Here is a 12,370-nt window from a genome sequence, read left to right as displayed (position 1 = left end):
GTCCTACCAGTGGTGCCCACGTCCTTTTGGACGATGACACTGATTTAGGCTACGTGGAGGATGGGACTCCCTGTGGGCCGTCAATGATGTGCCTTGACCATAAGTGTCTGCCCATCCAGTCACTCAATATGAGCACCTGCCCCATCGGTCCTAATGGACAGGTGTGCTCTGCCCATGGGGTGAGTCTCAAAGGATCCAGTAATTGTTATTTTTATAATTAACTGGAGAAATAAATTATTTTTGTTACAAGGTTAGTGCAATAAAACAATTAATGCTCGCAGACCTTGGTCTCATGTGAAACCTGCTTGAAATATGACAACTTTGTCCAGGCAGAGATGAGAAAAAGACACACATTTATTATTCCTTAGAAATAAGGTTTTACACTCTCATGAATCTAGTAAGAGGTTTAAAGAGTTCTGAAAATAATTTGACATCAACCCTTTTACTATATGGAAAATAGTCTACAAATGGAGGAGACACAGCCAGGTGTGTCCATCATAGCAAGGTTCACTCTGAGAAAAGACAGCTGGATGCCAGAAGAAGTCTACAAAACCTCTAAAATGTAACCATGGGACCTTCAGCAAGATGTAGAACAGAGTCAGAAAAACATATCCAGAGTTTGAAAACTTGAGTTGACTTACAAATTTCCGAACAAACATGGACCGATATAATTATTCACATGGTAAATTTGAATTAAAAAACCCCCACTTATTTTAATGAGTCATTTTTGAAATGTGAAATATTTCCAAGTGTTCTCTTTTTTCTTGTATAAAGAAGATACAGTATTCAACCAGCTGACCATCTGGGCACAGCAACAAATGTGCTAAATGTAGTCCGAGTGTCTTTCTCTTGCTACTCAATAGAAGAGCGTAAACTGTGGGAATATGACAGAATATGTAAAAGTAGATTTTTTAAACACTTGATAAATTGTGATACTAATAATTTGTTGAAGTCTTAGCAAGTCTATTTTGAAGTTACATGATACAAAAATGAACCTAAACCAATAAAATTTTAACTATTTTTAGTGGCAAGGTAACACAAAACCATGAAAATACAAACATGGAGAAATATAAGGGGATTAATTGATGAATAACAAAAAAGACAAAAACCCACATACCATTACAAAACCTGGTTCAAAGGATGTAGCAATGCATACTGAATATATATATATATATATATATATATATATATATATATATATATATATATATATATATATATATATATATATATATATATATTCACATTAATTACAAATTTAAAAGACCAAATTAGTCATATCTGCATAAATTCAGTATCACCCCAAGGCACTTCTCAGTTTGTTCTGATAAGTTTGGTTAATATCCTGTCCTTCATAATATTAAATGTTAAGCAACTGAAGTAATTGTAGGAGCACTGCTCATGACTTCTGGCACCTTTACATTTTTGCACTTGTTTTATTGTTTAAATAAGCTCTATAAGTTTGCTAAATATGCAGTTGTACAGAATGTAACACATATGCTTTGTATGTAAAACAACTTGAAAGGTGGACCTGGGTAATATTTCCTTGTTTCTCCTTTTCTGTGTTTTGATGACACGGCACACGATAAATGGCTGCTGGGCACAGTTCCTAAGGAAGACGTTTCCCAAAATAGACCTGATGCATAAGCCGATTTCTTTTTTTTTTAAAAAAAGCCCCAGCTTTTCCCCCCTCACTGCTTCATTAATTTCTGTCTGCTCCAAACAGGTGTGCAACAATGAAGCCACATGCACATGTGATGCCACATGGGCAGGGACAGACTGCAGCATGCCTGACCCACCCAAAGAGACCGAAATCACTACAACCGAAGAACCCAAGGGTCGGTTTCTCCCTCTGTCAGCCTCTGCCATCTAAAAAAAAAAAAAAAATATTGTAGACAAGTTCGCGTGACGTTATTATCAGATGAAACCAGATATTTACATGCGATGTATAAAATGACAAAAAAATATTTCTATTTGATAAATGCCAGAGAAGATTTTTTTCGAGAATTTTTTATTATTTTCATCAAACAAGCTGGATATTAAGGAGATTATTATGGACCTCAACATATCTGCTTCATTCTTGGTTAGCGTTTACAGAGACCTGAATGTGTTACGTTCATCTGTTCAAAGACTTGTATGCAATGTAAATGGTGTCATAGAGATGACCATGTTTTTATGCTAAACATGTGAGTCGACCCCAGAACAAAAGCAAAGGTTCTTGTGAAGATGTTAACTGAACATGGTAAGGAAATCCCATTATCCACAGTGAAACAAGTTTGAAAGGTCATTCAGTGAGGAACAAGCCATATACCCAAAAGCAACATAAAAAGCGATTGCAGTATGAAAATCCACCCTGGATCAAATTTCTTCAACTTTTTGAAGCCCATTGTTACACATAGAAGGAAAAAAGGGAAAAGTTGCCTGAGTACCATCCAAACTGTGACGTAACTGACTGTGTGGGTGCTTTGTAGCAGGAGGATGTAGTACACCTCCCAGAATAGAAGGCATCACTATAGGAAAGATCATGTCTTGAAAACAATGCAGCTTATGGGGTCATCAGCTAGGAAGTTCAATCTTGGACACAGATGGATTTTCCCAAAGTACAATGACACTGATCATCCAGCCAAATTAAATACAAAGTTTATTTAGGACACTAATGCAAAACAGTGAGAATATAAGCTTATTGGACTTTTTATGCAGTACATGTAAATGTCTGGTTTCCACTGTATTTATTTAGTATGGACAGGTCTTATGCATTTCGTATGATAGGCTTTAATCGCAAATCTTTTGATTTCATTTAGATGTGAGGTGGTTCAAAGGGATTACGGATGTACTAGGGTTGTAAAAACACCAAATTTAGCCGGTAATATTGAGCTAGAGTTTGCTTTGATTCTGAATAGAAATCCCAACTCAAATTTCAGCCTCATACCGGCAACTGTGACCACAATTTGAAGGTTGGGGATTGCTCCATCCATGACTCTGCAGCAGAAGGTTGCATTTTGTTTTTGACAGAGTGGTAATAATGCTCCTTTTCCCTCTGCACAGTGAGCGTGGCCACTAACAGGCTGATAGGGGCAGTAGCAGGGACCATTCTGGCCCTGGGGGTGATTTTTGGAGGCACAGGGTGGGGAATAGAGTAAGCATCTTTAACCCTTTCACAGCTCTTCCTCCTCATAGTGGTGCCTCAGTGTGCGGGCGGTCTCGTGAGCCGGCCTGAGCCCGTGTGTGCGTCCCGGTGGCTTTGTGTTTCCTCGTGTGTTGGTGATGACCATATTAGTTGTCATGTGATTGGTTGTTTTCAGTGTTGTGTGATTGATCGATGGATTCCCCTTACACTCCTCCTCTTCTCCTGTTGTTCCCCATTATGACAAGCCTCTCTCTTCATTCTCCCTCCCTCCTCTTCTCATCCAACCTCTCTCTTTTACTCTGAGTTGTTATGTGGTTGCTCCTGTGATCCTCTCCTTTCTGGGGCATGTGGGGCACTTAGATGAAATTGTCCAGTTAGTGGAGGCTGTGTGGTGACTGGGACCTCTTAAAAACATTTTGTACTGCTCATACTGCAGGTCACATATATTCTCATATATAAGCTGTCAGTCTTTCTTCAGTGATGGATACCCAGGGTCAAGTCTTCTTCACAACCTTAACAAACCAAAGACAAATATTACCTCTAATGACGACAAATAAGTGTAAACATTTCCAGGATGTTACCTTGATTCCTGGTGCATCCCAAATTAAAATATTATTGAAAGGTGTAACTACTAAAGTAGTTCAGTTCAAAAGGTGAACCTCATTTAGACTTGTGCTCCAGACAGAAATATGCATATCAGCATTTTTACTTCCATTAAATTTGATGATCATTCCTGTCATGATATGTGAATGAAAAGGACCCAAAAACATACAGAAGCAGGCGGAATCAAAAGTCTGGACTTTTGCTCAGGTGGCCAAATTCCTTTTTCTTCTTCAGCCTTGTGGGACACTCATGACCTCAGTAGTTCAGAGAAGTACCTTATGTAGTTATTCTTGTATTGGTGCACTTGTCTTTATCACATGTTTTTCTTCTCCTCTGCTCTCTATTAACATATTTGTAAACTATTGTAGTCCATAAATTTTGAAGCACCCCTTGCTTAATAATCCTTTTAGGACTGTGATAAACACTTTTGCTTGCACACGTTTGTAGTTATTTTTTACTTTCACAAAATTTTCCATTCTTACTGTATGTTGCCAATAAATATCCTGGTAATTGACAAGTCTGTAGGTCTACCCGATTTTACAGCCAGAAACATTTTTCTATTAAAATATCTTTTTAAATAAATTATATTATGTCATATTCAAAATTTCTCAGAAACGATATTTTGGATTTCCATTAACTGCAAGCAAATCAAAGTCAAAAATGTATAATAGTATAACATATATGTTTAATATCTGTTTGAGGTTTTTGAACTGAATTACTGGAAGAAAATAACTTTTCCATTATATTCTAATTTATTGAGATGCACCAGTACATTTAAACCACGTTACACACTAAAGGGGGTTGAAAAGCATGCAAAATACATCCTCAGATTCAATCATTTTCCTGTAATAGCACTCTTGGTGTGTTGTTGATGCCATGTGAAATCCTTACTGTCTAGTTACATGTTACAAATCCAGGAAGTGAGTATAGAAACTCATGTCTTTTTCCCCATAACCCTTCACAGGTCCTAGTGCCACCAATCTAATAATAGGCTCCATCGCCGGAGCCATCCTTGTGGCTGCCATAGTGCTGGGGGGGACTGGATGGGGCTTTAAGTAAGCAACACGCCGCATGCCTCTCCTGCTGTAACTCTAGCATCCCTGCTGCTTCTAGACACCAGGGTTTGAGCTCCTGCTACAGAAAATGGTTCCAAAAGCAAAATAAAGCATGCTACGCCAAGATGCACTTGCAAAGAGCGTGTGCTTTACTGAAGTGCAGCGGATGTTGTTTATGATGCATCTGAATTTGAGTTCATTGCAAAAGGCTCAAGGAGGTTTGTGCATTTGTAGCAGAACCTCAAACTAATTGGACGGGCAGATTCTCAGTGCTTGACATGCATGTTCAGTGAAGGGAAACAGTGCTTTCAATTTTTAAGGTTTAATTTCCCTTTGAAATCCAATGATATAGCAAGAAAATGGGTTTTAAGCTCCAGTTTGAAGCTGACTAACCTGCTGTCTCGAGCAACAGGGGTGTTATAAACTCTAATCCAAGCAGACCGAAGAACTAAATTAGAAGTATTAATCCTGCAGCCACGAAAGCATGCCAAATAGCAAAGCATCATGGTTCTCAGCATAACAGAGCAACAGACAAAGGGAGAAAAAATAAAAAGATAAATAGTCCAAACACATTCTCTGCATGTTGACTTGTTAACTTGGAGGAGGTCAGCTCATTGCACAAAGGCTGAACCAAACAGCAAGTCTGGTCCCGACTTTGTCGTCCTCTCATCACTTCCATGATTTTTCTCCCGACCCGTCACTGTTTTGAGGCTGAGCCTTTTAAACGGAGTGGTGAGAGCGACAGCACAGACACAGAGAAATGCACAGAGAGAGAAGCCAGGACCTTTTTGTTGCCTGCAGCCTTTGTGGCATGGCTGGCCACACCCACCTGGATGGCAAGGCTCGGACCCGACCACACCAGCTGCCATTGCTGCCTGCTTCACAGACCTGGTACAGACACGGCGCACTGCACTGCATGAACCACGCACAGCAATAGTGCCACCCTGAGCTGGCTTACTATTGGAAAAGGTGCATGACAGGGTGATAGAAGCCCCACAGCAAGCCACAGTACGGGGAGGTTATGCATCACTCCTGTTGTCGTGCTGAGTGTTGTCCCACCGTTCTTTGGTAGTAGTTATTGTTGCTGCTGCCGTTGCTGTCGTCGTTGTTCTTGTGGTTGTCTCCTCTCTCCCTCCTCCATAGAGTATATTTTATGTTAGTTCCTTCCTCCTAGATGGTTTTGTTTTGAGTGGAACAATGTCTTTCCCATCCAAACTGGTAATGAGTCTCCCACACCTCACTGTGGAAGCTGATGTTGCACGGACACAATCCAGTCAGCACTTGTCTGCAAAAAAGGCCAAACAGAGGAAGTTCATACTCAGAAATTAGAAATTAGAAAGAAATTATTTATTTTCCACTTAAAAGTGAAAATTACTAGTCTGGGATTAGGAATTAATATATTCAGTGTTTGATGCCTTAAAAATACAATTTATCGCAAAAGAATTCATACCACTTGAAGATGAAACAATAAAATGTTTTGAAAACAAGTAGAATTGGAAAAAAAAAATGTGGCAAAAAATGATTGTCTATCCTGATGAGTAAATACTTTGTAGAATTATTTTTTTTTACAATTACAGCAACAATTCTTTTAGTCACTCTTTACAAAATAACTCTATCCCGGTCAGATTGGATTGAAAGAAATTTTAAACTTAAAAATCAACTTTCTAATTAAGGGATTTCTCAAGGTGAATAATTTCCCTTAATTTTATTCACTTTTCAATTTCTTTTTGTAAAACATTTCTTACTTCACAACATGGGAACAAGATCAAGAGGTATGAATAATATTACTCCAGCATAAAATCTGCAGCCTTTACTTCATCATAAATTAACACCTAAAGGTCAGTGATCATAGGTACTTCTCTCTGTTTGCAGTTGAGGCTGAACTGGTCAACATGGACAAGCCTCTCCTCACTTTGATACTGTAACAGTGTTTGTTGCAGTATTTTTTATATAGCTGTTTCCAAATTTTTTTTTTTTTTTTTTTTTTTTTTTTTTTTTAAATTCAATATTAGCAGCACTGCAAGCTGCAGAGATGAGTGCGGTTGCCTGTCCACGTTGCATTAAATGTGTTGCAGAAATGTTTGTGGATTACACTGACTGCTGTTTTCTTATCTCCATACAAGAAATGTGAAGAAGCGGCGTTACGACCCCAATGCCCAGGCCATTTAACTCGAGGAGAGGTGACAGTCGAAGATGGACTCCTCCGAGGCTTCCTTAGTTGGCTACCTGACAGCTGGACTGCACTTACTGCTGCTGACATTTTTGGCATTAGATTTACTTGAAAAAGACATAGTGGACATTTTAACAATTTCCATTGTAGTGACATTAAAATTACAGCCTTTTCAACTCCACATGTAACTTCCTTTCCCTTCCAATTTCTCCTTTTAGTGCCAGTGCACAGGCGTTCAGGTGGAATCCACACCATCCTCTCACCTGGCATGACTTTACACACAAGGTGTGCTGCTTTCTGGCCCTCCTTGGCATGAAAAGCCCTTTCTTTAGGGCTCAGCATGGCTAACAAAGCTATGAATATAGCGCATAAAAACATACAAAGACAAAAAAAAGGACTTATCTATTGCAGGAGAAAGCCTCGTTAAAAACCAAACACACTGGAAAAACCAGTTTAAGCTCAATTTCCTCTTTTAGGTGCTGCATGTGAGGACATTGCAGACCAACTAACAAAGAAAAACACGTAAAACGACACATCAATAAGGAGTTCGGGTTTTTAATCGACTGCTTATTTCACAATGACCTCAGCTGCTTCCGTTTTCTATCTTAGCATGTTTTACAGCAGACATAACTGAAATAAAACCCAAAACAGGCTTGTAGGATTTGGGCCAGACAGAAGAGAAACATGCAGCTCTAGAGGGATCCAGACAGCAATCAGGTCTGGAAAGATCTCCCCCCCTAATGAAGCAGTGCTAATGGTGACTCAAAAGCCAAAGAATCAATCACCTGAACAGATGGATGTTGTTGCACACAGAGCACTTTCCCTCCCACTCTGTCTGCAGCCAGTGGTGCCTCCCCTCCCCCACTGGTGAGGGCATGAAGTCTGTCCACGCAGGCCTTTGCTTGCCCAGCCAGGTCCTCATCAGCACCCACCTTACTGGCATTAGCCTTTTTTGCTCTCATAAACCCCTAAGTAGGAATCAAGTTTGGCTCTTCTGATAAAGCTGCATGCATGCAATCACTGTAGTGGGCTTATAATTCTATATGGGATTCCCCCAAAAAATCTGCAAGAAAAATATGCTACAAAAGATAGGAGCATGTCGACAACCAGAACATTTAACTTTTATTTACTATGCAAAGAGAGATATTGCACAAAAAGTATGGATAATAGTGACATCAATGTAGACATGGAATTACAAAAAATAAAAAATAAAAAATCAGCTGATTACTCTTTTTTATCTGGCCTCTCCAACATCTTGTTTCATTTTGCTTCGAACTGTGGGTGAGCATAAATTAAAAATTCAAAACAATAAAAAAAAAAATAAATAAAAATCCACATTTCCAGCGTAAAGCAAGAGAGCGCCCTTTTACATTTGCGGAAATGTAAGTCATTTCTTGTCTGTTATTTTTATTTTTTCATGCTGTTTAAAATTTTTAATCAGACACACAAGCGAACTGTGTGGCGCCTGCGCATAGCGAGGCCAGAACAGTTTCAACATGCAAGTCCTTCATCATTTCCAGTCCAGCTGATAGTTGGTGTGTTCCAGGTGCTGCCAAAAGCACTGGCATTGTTGTGATCCTCCATGTTGCTCATCGTCTGGTGCCCCTCTCTCACTGCATCATGTACAGTTGGACCCATTAATAAACTACTGACAAATTTTATTTGACCTGTGGTTATTTTTTTTGTGCGTTTGATGTAGTTGTAATGATTTACACATCATTTTGGGGTGCAGGGTATATTTTATTCTATCTTTTTTAGGAATTACATAACTTTACAAGCTGAACGTTAAATCAGGGTTGTCCATTCTGTGTCCTAACAAAGTAGCCAACAAAATCCTTTTCAGGTTTTGGATTTTTCAGTGTTATTTGTTTCAGTTAAATATTATATGTTCAGTTTAATGTTGAACAGAAAAAATATATACATTTTTGCATTTTTACTTATCTTTTATTGACAGTTACCTTAATAAACCAATATGACTGATTTAAGTAATTTCAATATCTGATTGGTGAACAACAAACATCAGGCATTACAGTACCTACATATGGTAAAAAAAATTTATTAAAAGCTGGTGACATTTAAAAATAAATCTTTAAAACAAGACATGCAATGACCGCACAAAAACTATATAAGCACCAGAAAAAAAAACAGTTGTGGTTTACTCCATAGTGTCTCTTGAAAGTGAGCTTTCTGTTGACAAGATGTCTTACCTGATAAAAGGTTGATCTCAAAACTGCCCTGATCTTTATCAAATTCAATATGTGTATCTAAGTGTCCCTTAGATACACATAAGTTCCCTGACTTTGAGTCCGGGAACTTATGAACAAGTCTGGTGCAACTAAAAACCAGCATAAGCTCAAAATGTTGCATATGTTAATTAATCATCAAAAACACAACAATGGAAGACACATGGGACAATAGTAATAGTAGCAGATAATACTGTAACTCCACTCTGTCCATCTCAGTCATTGCTTCCATGGGTAAGACACATTTTTCTCTTTAAAAAATGTAAATTATCTGAAATGTGGACATAGTTGGGTGTTTCAACTAAACAGTGATCCCAAAGTGATTTAGAAAAGATTCTCTGGCACGTCTTTTAAAGCTAAAAGACAAGTCTGTGACAGGAATACAATTAAATTACTAATAAATGAACTATATGATAAAATGATGTACAAAAATAATGTGGTGGAGAACTTTGAGCAAATATTAGTGGGGGTGTGTGGTTAAGTTTCATCCATAGTCTTTCATCTAAAAGACATTTACCAGAAAATATCTACAATCATATTATACTAATGCAATTAAATTCCTTAAATCACTGCAGCTGTATGTTGTATGATCATCCGACCCTGGAAAAAGGAAAGTTCAAAAGAAATTACTGCAAATCCAAAAGGTATCTACATTTATATTCTTGATAACTTTATGTGAAGTTCTGAACAGAGCGTAATGCATCTAGTGCTATAAATGAGAGAATTAGACATTAACTTGTGATTTATCTGTGCAACTCAAGTCTTTTTTTTTTTTGACACATTGAATGATTGCTCATTTCTAGTAGAACGGAAGTGGAAATAGTCTTGACTTCAGATAATTTGATGTGACTAATAATAAAATAATACACAGGAAAATTAAAAAAAAAAAGAAAGAAAAGAAAATAGAGTTCATGTTGGTTCATTTCTAGATGCCTCTTAACATCACATTTTATTTTTTGGCATGTAATGTTCCCCATTTAAAAGTTAGAATTCATCCTTGGCAGTGAAAATGTTGTGAAGCCAACTTCTATGCATCATCAGAGGAATGAATGAGTGAGTAAGACATCCATCCAGTACATTTAGTGTCGGCCCCTCACTGTGAAAATAATTACATTTGAGATAAGGTATGCATGTGACATTTCAGTAAAAGCATAGAAAACAAAATCATTTACCACTTTCTGAAACATTATTTAGAGATGAGTTTGTTTTACAAATGACAGAACAGCTTGTGAGGTTAAACTACTTATGTTTTCCGCACAAAAAAAAAAAAAAACTTGGTTTCTTGGTTTACATTAAGCAGAATAATGCCATAAAGCTCTACTAAATCGAAGTCCCATTCACAAAACTACAGTATTTTTGATATGGGCTAAATTTGGTTTGGGTTTCTAACCCCAGGAATAGTTAAAGTTAGATATCTTCAAATTATCACGTCATGTTATTGCAATATTTATTATTATTTGGTGATCCCTTCCTTGCCTCAGGACTTGTTTCTACTAGTTTTTCACATAAAGACACTGAAATTCTTGCCCATTTTGCTTTGCAATAAAGCTATAGTCAGTTAGAGAATGTGTGAACTTCTATGTGTCTATCTATGAAAAAAGGCATAATTAATAACGTCAGGAGCCTCCATTTGAGAAGGAGGGAGTGTAGTGACGTCACCAAATATTAAAACAGGTATGTATCAAACTCCCATCAAAGCTAAAGTCCAGGCTGCCACACCAGAACAAGTGGTAAGTACATTTTTTTAATTTGGAAATCATCTGTTGGATTATAATTGAAATGAACTTTATGAAGGAGTAAACAAAAAGAATTGTTATCTTTTATTCTTGCAAAATTTTTGAATTGTGTCATTTAAACGTTTTTTTCTTCTTTAAAAGTAATTCATTATTTTATCTGACAGAAAACACTATCGGACAGGTGTCAGATTATCTACGTTTGGTCCAGAGGAAATGGTCCCGGTTCTCTTTAACCTGACCCTGGCCACAGTGTTTGTTCTGACCTCCATGTCAGTGGTCCCGCTGCGGGGCCACAAGCCGCCGCAGGTGGACCCGCTGACGGCCCACCGGGCCGACCCGCAGTGCTGGGACTCCTCCTCGGCTCTGCTGCTAGAGATGCGATCTCCGAGGATAGCCGACACGGTCCCCGCCTTCTGGGACCTGATGGGGACCCTCCGGTCCTCGGAGGACGGCAAACACGCGGCGCTGTTCTGGGACCTGGCCCGGGTCTTTTGGGAGATCTACGTGGAATGCGTGATGTCCAGGAGCCACGGCATGGGGAGGAGACAGGTCACCTCTGTGCACTCCCTGATTACTGACAGTAAGTGCGCACATTTCATTAGTTTTCAGTCAACGGATCTATAATTTGTATAGTAAAGAAACACAAAAACAAAAAGGGACTAAGCATCAAAACGCCACTGAAAACGAAATATTTACCCTTCTAAAAAAAAAAAAAATAAATAAATAAAAATGATTAAATAAAATACATATTTCCAAAGGTCCACCTTAGTTAAAAGAGCTCACTATATTTATAGCAATTAAAACATAAAAGAAGATATAAGATTACTGGGAGTCGATGATTAGAGCAAAGTACAATATTATTGAATTAAAAAAAATGTGTTAATATTTATAATCTAAAATTGTTACATATTTAGAAGTATTATTCATCCATCCTTCCATTTTCTGTTCACCCCTGTCCCTTAGAGGGGTCAGGAGGGTTGCTGGTGCCTATGTCCAGCTACGTTCCGGGCGAGAGGCGGGGTTCACCCTGGACAGGTCGCCAGTCTGTTGCAGATTTAGAAGTACTTGTTCATAAATATATTTTTTAAATAAAACATGAATAATACTAAAGATAAATCTCTGATAAGTTTAAATTAATGTCTCCTATTTTCTGACATCAAACTTGTTCTGCTTTAGGAAGATGGGACCTGCTTTAGGAAGAAAGTGTAGCCTAAAATAATTATTTTAGATTTTTATTTTTTCCTGTGAAATCAGAGGTTTACAAACTCTACATAAAGTTTACTGTTTGCTATGCCTTTAAACAATTTGGGAAAGCCCAGATAATGAGAAACTGTTACATTGCTGTTAAAATAATCTTTTCAAACTATGTATATAAACAGCAGTTTCTGGCCATCATATCTTTCAGTAAAGACAGATTATGTGCGTCACACATGAGC

The 12,370-nt window shown here is 38.0% G+C and overlaps 1 protein-coding gene across 4 annotated transcripts in view; it reads left to right on the top strand.

Moving 5' to 3' along the window:
* Positions 1 to 8,616, top strand: part of LOC122839613 (disintegrin and metalloproteinase domain-containing protein 23) — a 28,367-nt gene extending 19,751 nt beyond the window's left edge. Inside the window, exons 23-27 of one of the 4 annotated variants that reach the window (XM_044131361.1) lie at positions 11 to 179; positions 1,727 to 1,838; positions 3,046 to 3,136; positions 4,695 to 4,785; positions 6,909 to 6,957. In XM_044131361.1, the coding sequence (XP_043987296.1) occupies positions 11 to 179; positions 1,727 to 1,838; positions 3,046 to 3,136; positions 4,695 to 4,701 (379 nt within the window). In that variant the 3' untranslated portion in view covers positions 4,702 to 4,785; positions 6,909 to 6,957. Of the gene's footprint in view, positions 1 to 10; positions 180 to 1,726; positions 1,839 to 3,045; positions 3,137 to 4,694; positions 4,786 to 6,908 lie in introns of all 4 variants that reach the window. The other 3 variants (XM_044131360.1, XM_044131357.1, XM_044131362.1) reach the window with 3 other exon arrangements.
* Positions 8,617 to 12,370: the final 3,754 nt, after the last annotated feature.

The sequence above is a fragment of the Gambusia affinis genome, linkage group LG11 (genome assembly GCF_019740435.1).
Source record: "Gambusia affinis linkage group LG11, SWU_Gaff_1.0, whole genome shotgun sequence".
NCBI lineage: Eukaryota > Metazoa > Chordata > Actinopteri > Cyprinodontiformes > Poeciliidae > Gambusia > Gambusia affinis.
Note: the sequence above shows the minus strand (reverse complement) of the source record. Positions and strands in the feature narration are given on the sequence as shown.